Source organism: Carya illinoinensis, chromosome 11, assembly GCF_018687715.1.
Source record: "Carya illinoinensis cultivar Pawnee chromosome 11, C.illinoinensisPawnee_v1, whole genome shotgun sequence".
Taxonomy (NCBI): Eukaryota; Viridiplantae; Streptophyta; class Magnoliopsida; order Fagales; family Juglandaceae; genus Carya; species Carya illinoinensis.
Window position 1 is genome coordinate 21286807 of NC_056762.1, and position 12982 is coordinate 21299788.

At 37.6% G+C, this 12982-nt stretch overlaps 1 protein-coding gene across 1 annotated transcript; it reads left to right on the top strand.

Moving 5' to 3' along the window:
* Positions 1-10426: 10426 nt before the first annotated feature.
* On the top strand, positions 10427-11110 carry LOC122282289. The gene has a single exon (XM_043094246.1). The coding sequence runs from the start codon at positions 10427-10429 to the stop codon at positions 11108-11110; it is 684 nt and encodes a 227-aa protein (XP_042950180.1).
* The last annotated feature ends 1872 nt before the right edge of the window (positions 11111-12982 follow it).

Below are 12982 nucleotides of genomic sequence, written 5' to 3' on the forward strand. Positions count from 1 at the left end.
AATAACTCATTCTTTGTGTTGCAGGCCATGCAACAATAGTTTAAGCAGTTGAACGTGGTGTTGGGGGAAGTGAGGGATAGGATGCATCAACAAAATGAAGTAATTAGAAATTTTAGGGTTGGAGAGATAGGAGGAGACGTAAGCTTAGAAGAGAACATGAGTATGAGGATAAAGGAGATAGTGAGGATGAAGAAGACCTAACATCTGAAGTTGGGATGGGTAGGCATAGAGGAGTTAGGTGTGAAGGGGGACTTAAGGGAAACCCAAGGGGTCGGGATGGAGTAGATAGGAGCCTTGGGAGCATCAAAATGAAAATACTTTATTTTTAAGGTAGAACTAACCCTGGAGCTTATTTAGAGTGGGAGAATAAGATATAGTTGATCTTTGATTGTCATAATTATTCGAAGGAGAAGAAAGTGAAGTTGGCGGTAATTGACTTCACTGATTATGCTATTATTTGGTGGGATCAATTATTAACCAATAGACTGAAGGAACTATGAGAGGCATGTAGAGTCATGGGGAGAGTTGAAAGCTCTCATGAGGTGGAGATTTGTACCTAACCACTACTATAGGGACCTCTACTAGAAATTACAAAATCTTATACAAGGGTCTAGGAGTGTGAAGGATTACCATAAGGAGATGGAGGTGGTTATAATACGGGCTAATATAAAGGAGGATCAGAAGGCCACTATGGCTAGATTTTTGTGTGGTTTGAATAGGGAGATAGTCAAGGTGGTTGTGTTGCAGCATTATACAGAAATAGAAGACATGGTGCACATAGCTATGAAGGTAAAGAAGCAATTAAAGAAGAAAGGGATAGCGAGGTACACTTCGTTTTCTAGCACTTGGAAACCAAAGTTGGAGAAAGACGATCAAGCTATAACAAAGGGAAAGACCAAACCACCTAAGGGAAAAGATGAAGGAACTTGCAACAAATCCAAGGTAGCATCCCAACCTTCTAGAAATAGAGATATAAATGCTTTAAGTGTTTGGGTTCAGGGCACATCGCTTCTTAATGTCCAAACAAGCGGGTGATGATTATGTGTGACAATATGAAGGTGATGACTGAGAGTGAGGATGATAGTGATGAGATCCCCAAGTTGGAGGATGCTAGTAATAATGATGGAGTAAAATATCCCGTGACAGGTGAGTCTCGTATTGCCAGACATGCTCTCAATAAACAAATTAAGATGGATGATGCAAAGTAACGGAGGGAGAACATTTTCCATACTAGATGCCACATCAACAGCAAGGTTTGTAGTATGATCATTGATGGGAGAGATCTACTAATGTTGCTAGCACTACTAGTTGAGAAATTAAATTTCCCTACCTTAAAACACTCTCGACCATACAAGTTGAAGTGATTGAATGATTGTGAGAATGTTCGGATGGATAGACAATTGTTAGTTACTTTTTCAATTGAGAAGTATCAAGATGAAGTGCTTTGTGATGTTGTGTCTATGCATATGGGCCATATCTTGTTGGGGAGGTCATGGCAGTATGATAAGCGGCAACAATGATGGATTCAAGAACATGTACATCTCAATAAATGAGGGCAAAAAAATCAAGCTTGCTCCTTTAACTCCAAGACAGGTCTATGAGGACCAACTGAGATTGAAAAATGAGGTTGATAAAAAAAAAAAAGTGAAAAATGAGAGTGATCAAAAAAGTAAGAGTGAAAGTAAAAGTGATCAAAAAAGAGAGAGTGATAAAGAGATTGAACACAAAAGAAAGAGTGAGTGAACATGAGTAAAAAAGAAAAATTGAAAAAGAAAATAGAAATGTGGCTGGGAGTAAAGAAAAAAGAGTAGAACCATGAGAGAGAAAAGAAAGAGAGCCTGCAAAGAGAAAATGAAAGATAAAAGTGAGTTTTTATGCAAAATTGAGTGAAATTAAGAGGGCTTTCTTATAAGATCACCATATAATGTTTCTTGTTTATAACGAGTCTTAATATAGATTAAACTAACCAATCTCTTCCTAGGTTGGTTGTTTCTTTGTTGCAAGAATTTGACAATGTATTCCCAGAGGAGAGATGCCTAATGAGTTGCCACCTATTAGAAGCATTCAGCATCGGATTGATTTTATGCCTGGAGCTGCTATTCCAAACTGACTAACATATAGGAGTAATCCAGATGAGACAAATGAGCTTCAGAGGCAAGTTGAGGATTTGATGAGCAAGGGGTACAAGAGGGAGAGCATGAGCCCATGTGCAGTACCAGTGCTACAAGTGCCAAAGAAGGATGGGACATGCAGGGTGTAAGTTGATTGCAAGGTTGTCAACAATATTACGGTAAAATATCGCCATCCCATTCCTAGATTAGATGATATGCTTGATGAATTGCATGGGTCATGTATTTTCAGTAAAATTGATTTTAAAAGTGGGTACCATCAAATTAGAATGAAAAAGGGTGATGAATGGAAAACTGATTTTTAACACTAGGTATGGGCTTTATGAATGGTTGGTTATGCCATTTGGACTTACAATGCACCTAGCTTTCATTAGATTAATGAACCACATCCTATGTGCGTTCATAGGCAAGTTTGTGGCTATGTACTTTAATAATATCCTAGTGTACAACAAGGACTTAAATGAACATATTGAGCATTTGAGACATGCGTTTGATGTGTTGAAATGTGAAAAGTTGTATGTTAATTTTAAGAAATGTGCCTTTTGCATGGAAAAAATTGTTTTTCTTGATTATGTTGTTAGTGCAAAAGGTATTGAAGTGGATGAAGAAAAAGTCAAGGCCAACGCTTAAGATCATCACTGAGGTAAGAAGCTTTCATAGTTTAGCTAACTTTTATCAAGGTTTTGTTAAATACTTTAGCACCATTGTTGTACCACTCACTAAAGCAATTAAAAAAAATGTTGGGTTTTATTGGGGGTCTAATCAAGAGAATGTTTTTACTACTATTAGAGAAAGATTGTGCTCTGCACCTGTGTTAGCATTACTGGACTTTAACAAAGCTTTTGAAATTGAATATGATACCTCAGGAATAAGGATTGGAGCCGTTTTGATGTGGAATAGGCAACCCATAGTCTTCTTCAGTGAGAAGCTAAGTGGGGCTCTCTGAAATACCCTACTTATGACAAAGAACTTTATGCTCTTGTTCGTGCTTTAGAGACATGGCAGCACTACTTGTGGCTTAGGGAATTTGTGATCTACACTGATCACGAATCATTGAAGCATCTCAAGGGTCAAGGTACGTTAAATAAGAGACAAGCTAGATGGATAGAATACATTGAGAATTTTCCATACGTCATCCATTGCAAGAAAGGTAAGGAAAACATTGTTTCTGATGCATTATCCCAGAAGTATGTCCTTCTTACTTCTATGAGTGCCAAAATGTTTGAGTTTGAATATGTGAAAGATATGTTTATTGATGACGCTGATTGTTCTAATATGTATGAAGCATGTGATAAGGAGGCATTTGGTAAGTTTTACAAGTATGATGGTTATTTTTTTAAAGAAAGCAAACTGTGTGTGCCTAGTTGCTAAAGAAAGCAAATTGTGTGTCCCTAATTGTTCAGTGCATGAGGCACATGGTAGCGGATTAATGGGACAGGTGTCATGAAAACCTAAGACATTTTGCATCAATATTTATTTTATTCTAAAATGAGAAGAGACGTCAATCGCATTTGTGGCATATGCATTATATGTAGAAAGGCCAAATCTAAAGTTTTGCCACATGGGTTGTATACACCCTTACCCATTCCTAGTGAGCCATGGGTAGACATATCTATGGATTTTGTTTTGAGGCTGCCTAAGACAAAAAGGAGTAGAGATTCTATTTTTGTGGTTATGAATAGATTTAGCAAAATGGCACATTCCATTCCATGTCATAAAACTGATGATGTCACAAACATCGATGATTTGTTTTTTAGGGAGATAGTGCAACTTCATAGTGTGCTTACAAGTATTGTTTCTAATAGGGATATTAAATTCTTTAACTACTTCTAGAAGTTCTTATGGGGAAAATTGGGTACTAAGCTTGTATTTTTCAGTACTTGTCATCCACAGACTGATGGCCAGACTGAAGTAGTTAATAGGACTTTAACTTAGTTTTTACGCACTGTTGTTCAAAAGAATTTAAAAATGTGGGAGGATTGTTTTCCATTCATAGATTTTTCATATAATAGGACCATGCATACTACTACTCCATACTTTCCTTTTGAGATTGTTTATGGATTTAATCCACTTACTCCTTTAGATTTGATGCTTCTACCTGTAGATGACATGAGGAGCTTGGATGGACAAAAGAATGCAGAATTAGTGAAGTCACTTCATAAGAGGGTACGACTTCAAATTGCCTAAAACAATGAATGGGTTGCTTCCCAAACCAATAAAGGGCGAAGGCGTGTCATCTTTAAACCAGGAGATTGTGACCTAGTCTTAGAGATCATTTGCAAGTTCTAGATGAGCTAATTACAAGGTCAAAAGCCAATAAGATCAAGGAAGTATGTAAGAATTGCTGCAATTCACTTGGATCAAAGCTAACAAGCCTCCAACATTCAAGATGGGCTTAAAGGAGGAAGAAGCAGTTTGATCCATTTAATACAAGTTATGGAAGAGAGCAACATGTATTAAAGGCTTTGGGCACTTGAAGGCTTTGAACTTGTTTAATTCTTTTAAAGGGCTTATTTTACTAGTCATAAGAATTGGTCTAGAATAATTGGATTTAAGGATGCTTGACTCACATATGTCTTATGTTTTATTAACTAGGGTTTAAGGGAAACTTTTCAATGCAAAACATAAGGGGAGCGCAGGCCACATAAGGGAGCTTGGGATTCTTTTGTTTTTTTAACTAGGGTTTTTGGCCACATGAGGGTAGTCTTGGGAAGAGGCCTTATTTTGGCCTAGGGTTATTTATGGCTGCCCACTTCAAGTTTAGACAATTTGGTTATTATTTCATTGTAAATTGAGCTTTATCTCCTCTTGTTCTTGATGAACTTTTGAACTTATCAAAGGTAAATCACAATCTTTATGGCGTTCCTCTTTATAATTTGGGTTCTTGAAACAGGTTATTCAATGGGTCTAGATTTTAAAATAATCTAGGTTCTTAAAACGAGTTCCTCAACAGGTCTAGATTTTTCATCCATTGACTTGATTTTGACTTTTTTTGACAAGTTTTCAAATTAACTGTCGGTTCAAGTAATTCTATTCCTGTGAGTTCATATCATGTTCAATGTCATTTATAAATATCAATGCAACCTATATGTTTTGGTCAACTTACCCAAATAGTTTTCTCCACATATCTAGCGCCTCAACAACCTTACCCTCTTTCCCCTACTCTCCTTCAACCACCATCTCTCCAAACTCCCACTAGTAGTCACCTATAGAACCTCATGCTCCAATAGTGTGAGAAGAAGTACCATGTACAGCCTACACCTACAACATCCTCAGCATCCTTTAGCCCCACCTATACTAATACACCCAACTCTTTGTCCCACACGTATTCCTCCTTTCTTCTTTTTGCCTTATATCCTCTCTCACCTAATGCTTACAAGCTCTCATGAAGGCGCCACTTTTAAGTCGTTCTTTATAGAATATTCTCTCTACTATTGCACGAAACACGCTTATAAGGCCCTCAATACATACCTGACTACATTAGAACCCACTTGCTTTACCCAAGTGGCCAACTACTCACTTGAGTGGTGGAAGGCTATGTGACATCGGGATAGAATAAGCTATGAAAGCTAGGGATTAAGATTGAAAAAAAACACAAACTGATAGAAAACTCTAATTAAGACAAAGTCTTATATTATGGTTTTTTGACAAAAATCAAATATATCATCTAAAACCAACAACTCGGGCTTAAATAGCTAAGAGAAAGGGAAAAATTTTAATTATTGCCTAAAATATAAAATACGAAATATAGTAAATATCCTACTAAGATCTTAACAAAAATCTAGGAGAAAATCTATCCTAAAAATAACCATTACCATAAAAGAAATAATAACTTAAAATGGAATAAATAACATAAAATGATGATTCGGAAGGGAAAATGACTTCTTTTGGGATACAATAAGAGACCACTAGCCATAGCTTTGGTGACCACATCGTGCGTACCAAAGATATCTTTCCGAATTTGGGTCATATGCGAGATTCTGATACTCGTAATCAAAATTATGACAAAAATACTGATGCATACATAACATCGCTTCCCTTTTCCTAGTCCAACGGAGGAACACTGACCTTTCCATGCTAAACCAAGGAATTTTCATCATGTTCCTATAGCACAGTGATGCAAGGGGATCGAAGTAACACACCTTGTGCTGCAGAGATCAACTTCCAAACTCAAGCTTGTCATTTGGATAACTCTGCCCCTGGATAACTGTGTTATCAAACTTATGATTATGATCTAATCTTTTGCTATCTTGGTTGTTATATATATATATATATATATATGTTGTAAATATTCAAGCTTTCATGTATATTTGTTGCGTAGTGTTATTTGTACCTTATTACCAATATAATCTATAAATATCAATACAACCTAGCCACACTTTTTGGTTAACTCAACCAAAATAGTTTTCTCTAAATACGTACCTATCTTTATTTTTTCCTTCACCCATATGACGGGGACATACGACCCTTTTGTGGGGCAAATCGACACGGGGTCTGCGGAAGACACTACAACAAATATAGGTCTTAGTAACGAATTGAAGATAGTGATAGTCTCTAAATTGTCACTAAAAGTCATTTTCTGTGACAGTCTGTGGGAACTGTCACTAAATGTTAGGGAAGAAATTTTTAACGTTCGAACGTTTTAGTTAATTTGTTCGCACGTCACAATAACGTCCGAACGTTACGCATATTTACGTGCAAACGTAAAAATTTTAGCGCCAACGTTCGAACGTTATATGTAATTACGTGCCAATGTATCCACTAAGATTCGAACATATATTTGTAAGGTTCGAACGTTATATTTTAATTTGTAAAAATTAATCATAATATATATTTGTTTAATATTAAGGTTGCATAATATTAATCGTCACTGAGAGTATAAATTAAGCTACAATACATACATTAAATAATATTGTCAATTACATATGTCAAAAATAGAAAACAAAATATGATTATATAATAACAAATGACATTCAGAAGTACTGCTGGTTTACAAAAGATCGAAACTCTTCAGTCAATGTCTCAACCTTATTATTTAGCACATCCACATGATTTGCAAGATGTGCGACAGCCTAATCTTTACGTGCAATCTGTCTATTGATCTGTCGGTCTAAATGCACCTTCATATCTGTCATCACTGCATCAACCCAAGCAGGTCGCACATCCCCTGCAAAAGCAGTTGCTGGCTGCTGGCTAGTACTCGCAGACTAGGGAGCAACACCAACCCCAGCCTCGGTCGGAGGAACAAGATCTAATATAGCAGCAATAGTAGCATGACGCCGAGCTAAGCCTCTCCCCTGTGCAATGCTCTGACGGTGTGTGGTGATGTCGATGGGGCTCATCTGGTTTAGTACCATCTCCTCTGCCTGGCATGGCACTCCCCGGGCTAGTAAGAAGCAGCTGATGATGACTCCATATGGGAGATTATCCGTCGTAATAATGCTGGCCTCGTAATGGATCCGCTCAAATATAACGAGTGGCAAGTCAACAGGATCTCCACGTGCCAAGCAAATAAGGAACTGTGCATGACCCTGACTGAATGTGGTCTTATGTGCCACAGGATCTATATTTGTTGCAACAAAAATTTGCAACATGCGGAAGAAAGGCAGCAACTGATTCTAGCTGAAGGAGTTCGGCCTATCCAGCTTCGTGCGGTCTGTGCCGGTGAGGATGTAGAAATCCTGATCCCGCTCATCATCACCAACCTCTGGAGCAATTTCCTCGCCTTCGGGCCGATCTTCCTGTTCACTGGGCATAGTGTCAACAAGGCCCGTAGATGAAGCAGAAGTGGCCGGATCTACTTCAAATGTGCCAGGAGCAAATGTAGCTACTGTGTCACCAGCTTGAGCAGCTGTCGCCTCAGGCAGTATTCGGGGAATCTGGAGTAACTTGACGATAACATCCACCGAAAACTCAAACTGTAGACCACGTATAGTGAGGGTATGGGATGATGCATCGTTAGGCATGGTGGCCATCCCAATTTATTCCTGGACCATTGAGGGGTAAATCTTTGGGTCCCAATGTGCAAATTGGGACCCAGCCTCTCTTGACAAAGACGTCTCTGAGCGTCTTCTGCTCCCAGCTGAGCTCATTAAACTGATTAATCAAAATTTCTCGTTCACCCATGATAGTTCGTGCCCCAAGCCGAGCAATGTCTGGATTGCTTTCATCCCTCCCTCGTTTCCTTGTTGTCATAAAGTGAGCCATATCCTAAGAAAAAAAAAATACAAGTTAAAATATAATAAAAAATCTCTAAATTTTTGCAGATATATATACATATTACGACATATATGGATTACACAAAATTAAAATATCATCATTATAAATTTACATAATTTTGACAGTAAATATATTAAAAAAATTCAACTATTTAAATACCCAAAATAGACTATAAGAAGAGGAGAAAATAGAAATTCAATTAAATAAAGAAACGTTCAAACGTTACACAATTGACGTTCGAACTATAAAATTATGCTACTTAGAAATAAATTATGTCCGAATGTACAATGATTTGACGTTCAAACGTAATATTAAATAATCGAACGTAAACCATTTACATTCGAACGTACTTAGTCAAACAAATATAACAAAATGACATCCGAATGTAAATTTACGCCCGAATGTAACTTCGAAGAAACGTTCGAACTTACTCAGCAACGTAAATCTGATCTGAACGTCTTATTTATACATTCGAATGTTCTATTTACATACGAACGTACGTATCGAACGTCATATTTAAACGTTCGATAGTACATTTAATAAATTTGCACAGTGACGTGCGAACGTTACACTTATGAACTTGAAACGTAACACGTTTGAACGTATTTGCTAATAGAAGAATTCGAACAGTTTACTTTCGGAAGTTTTATCCAACGTCCACTGAAAATGTTGGATAAAAACATTTGAAGGTGAAATTTTACATTCGCACTTTACAACGTAACGTTCGGACGTAAAAAACTTAAACGTCACATGTTCGAACGTTTGTTTTGTAACGTTCAAATGTACGAGACAGAATGGCTGAGTCAACTCAGCCATTTCTGAAAGCTTCGAAACGTGCCTTTCAAAGCAAAAAAAAATTCATAAAACTACTCTATAGGCTATGGGGAGTGTTTCTATGGTGGTTGTTTAAGGTTTAACAACCAATAGTGGCTAGAAATTCAAGAAGAATATCCGGTCTTAGGTGGGTTTCAAATATAATAACCCACTGATACAAATAAACATCTAGAGGAGACGGGGAGGGCACATTACCTTTTAGTGACGGTTGTGATGGCGGATGCGGCAATGAGCGTGGCGGGGAAACGACGTACGGATTGTAGAGAAACGACGAAATGAGTTTATTCGGCCGTTGGTGAAGACTATATATATAGTTAATATTCAAACGTTTAATTAAATACATTCAAACGTTTACAAAACATTCAAACGTATTGGTGTTATACGGGCGAACGTTATACTGAAATGTCCGAACGTTAAATGAATGACATTCGAATGTGTATGAAGTAAATTATATTATTTATATAGTTATAGAAGTACTAATATATAATAACTATATAATATAGTAAATATTATATACGTATATATTAATATATATTATATATAACAGTACTAATATATAATACCTATAGTATAATGTATATATATATAATTTATTAAATATCACATGGAGTAAGATATTATATATATTATATTATATAGATAATAACTATATAATATATAACTATAGTATAGTATAGTTTATCTAATATTTATTAAACAAAATATACACGATGTATTTTATAGTAAGCCATTTATTAAATATTATAATATTTAGTATATATTATAGTATATATTATATACTATAATATAGTATATGTATTATAACTATATTATCACTAGTAGTATATTATATTAGAGTACTATAATATATATTATATATTATATAATATAGTATATATATTATATATATATTCTAATATATAATCTAGTGTAGTATATTATATTAATAGATATACTATTTATATCATATAGTATATGTAATAGTATTAATATATATACTATCTAGTATATATAATATATCAAATTATAAAAAGATTGAAATCTGCCACATCGGAGTCTCCTGCATGAGCTGAGGAGGATTTCTTGCTAAAGGCAAGGATAGTCCCCTGGTTTCTTGAAACCGAGGGGTTCAGTTTGTCGTCCTTTGATCTACCTTTTTTAGTGTGGATCTCTTTCCACCCATCATCGCTCTTCCCAGATCAAGCCAGGAGCAACTAGAAAAGTATTACAGAAGCTCCCCCTAGGAAACTCAGCACTGGCGAGAGATGGAAGAAACCTTAATAGAAACTTGGGGAAAGCTCAAGCTGATTGAACGCGAACAAGCAGATGTCCTCTTCGATTTAACCACGGAAGAGGCAACTCTCAGACGAGGTAACATGAGCTTACTTGGGCTTGTCATAACGGAAAAAGTGATTAATAGTGAAGCTTTCAAAATTTCAATGGGAAGGATCTGGAAGCTACGAGGAGGACTAAAAATCAAAGGTGTGGGCAAAAACCTTTTCTTATTTGAGTTTGACGAAGCCACTGACATGCAAAAAGTTAAGCTTGGAAGGCCATGGACTTTTGATCGCCAGCTTCTGTGCCTTAAAGACTATAATGGACAGATCTCCCCAAAGGAGATGGTTTTTGATAAAGAACCATTATGGGTGCAAGTGCACAATATCCCATTGGGTGGTATGACAAGGAAAGTGGGAGAACAAACTGGTAGACAGGTGGGAGAGGTCTTAGATGTGGATGTAGATGAGCAAGACGTTGGTTGGGGGCCTTACCTTCATATCAAAATCTTAATCGACATTACAAAGCCTCTAATGCGGGGAGTCATGGGTTCATTCAATGGTACGAGAGTATGGCTTCAATTTCAGTATGAGAGGTTACCCTCTTTTTGTTTCAACTGTGGTATTATCAAACACAGTCTAGAGGGATGCCAAAACCAAGAGTCGGCGAGATGAATGCACGAAAAGAAAGGGGAACAGTATGGGGTGTGGCTACGTGCTGTTAATCAGAAGGAATTTCCTAAGGACTCGAAGGCAGGAAAAGGAGGGGCCAAAGTAAACCCAGGAAAATTTTCAGCTCATGAGGAAGAAGATGGTGATGTGGACAAGGCTTCTAGTCATCCAGCAAAAGAGTCAAATCTGGCTGACAAGTTGGTAGAAGAAGACTGCCCAACCATGCCTATGTCAGGATTGCTACTGGAAACGCCACTCCACAGAGGAGCAGGTTCCTCGGGCCCACAATCAGGTATGGTTCCTGAACTATGTACTGCTAAAAATCCAGTTGCTTCAGTTACCCTTAGTAAACTAAAAGGACCCGTACTAGTAAGTCATGGTCAATGTTATGTAACTAAGCAAACTGGAAGCAATCTAGTTGAATCCTTGTCGTCACATCGTGGGGGCATGACAGGGCTACAAAGCCACAATAAGTCAGGGGGGACAGCCACAGTAACAGCCCAAGATACACAAAAGAAGGATAGTACATTGCCCAACATCCTCCAGGAAATAGATCCAAATCAACCTACCCCTATCCAGCCCAAAACATGGAAGAGGAGGGCGAGGAGGGAGGGACCTATGGAAATTGAAAATAACATAGTCGTGGAGGGGGAAAAGATTCAATATAGTGCAAGTGAAAACCAACAAGACAATACTACAAAAAGGAAGGCTGTTCACAAGGCATCAAGTAGAAAGAGAGGGAAGCAGTTAATGGAGCTGCTAAATGAGGACTTAACTGTTTTGGCAGAGGCTGGGGACCAGCCCTGCCATCCCAAATGAGTCTAATAAGCTGGAACTGCCGAGGGCTTGGGAACCCTCGGACAGTTAGAGTTCTTAACATGTTAGTTAAGGATAAGAGCCCGGGATTAGTTTTCTTAATGGAGACTAAATGTAATAAAAAGAAAATGGAAGCAATTAGAGTGAAACTAAAGTTTGAAGGGTGTTTTACAGTAGAAAGCCATGGAAGTGGTGGGGGTCTTGCACTACTATGGGGTCAAGAACTTGAGGTACAGATCCAGAATTTTACAAGGTGGCACATCAGTGCAATTGTGAAGGAGAAGAATTGCCAACAGCTATGGAGTTTCATTGGTTTTTATGGCAACCCCGACACCTCAAAAAGAGATAGCAGCTGGGGTTTATTAAGGGCTATTAAGGACCAAACCACCTTGCCTTGGATATGTATCTGTGATTTTAATGAGATAAAAAGCCAAGAGGAGAAGTGGGGAGCAGCACCAAGGCCATATAGGCAGATGGAGAATTTTAGAAATGCTCTCAGGTCTTGTTCACTTCATGATCTAGTCACCAATGGCCTTTTTTTCACATGGTCTAATAACAGAACTGGTCCCAACTTCACAAAAGAAAAACTTGACAAAGCTATGGCCACACCAGAATGGTTGTCTTTTTTTCCAAACAGCATCTGTCAAGCCCTTCCAGCAGTAAATTCAGATCACTCTCCCCTCCATTTGAGATTGAACTGTCCAATACTGAGCAGCAGCAACAGAAAATTCGTGTTTAGATATGAAGCAGCATGGTCTCTGAGGGATGAATGCCGAACATTAATTAAAGAAGCATGGAAAACACCAACGAAAGGGCAGCATCTGGACACAAAATTTAGAGAAAAGCTTACAAACTGTCAAAGATCACTGCAGCAATGGGAAGCAAAAAATAGAAAACCAGTACCTCACAGCATCCGGAAACAGTTACAGCAGCTATCAAAAGTGCAACAGTCAGGATCAGGTGACCACATCAATAGCATGCAACACCAGCAGGAAGAGATAAATCAAATCTTAGCAGAAGAGGAATTAAGATGGAAACAACGAGCGAAACAACATTGGC

Coding starts and splice junctions, on each gene's coding strand:
- LOC122282289 (XM_043094246.1), top strand. CDS start 10,427: ATGGAAGAAACCTTAATAGAAACTTGGGGAAAGCTCAAGCTGATTGAA.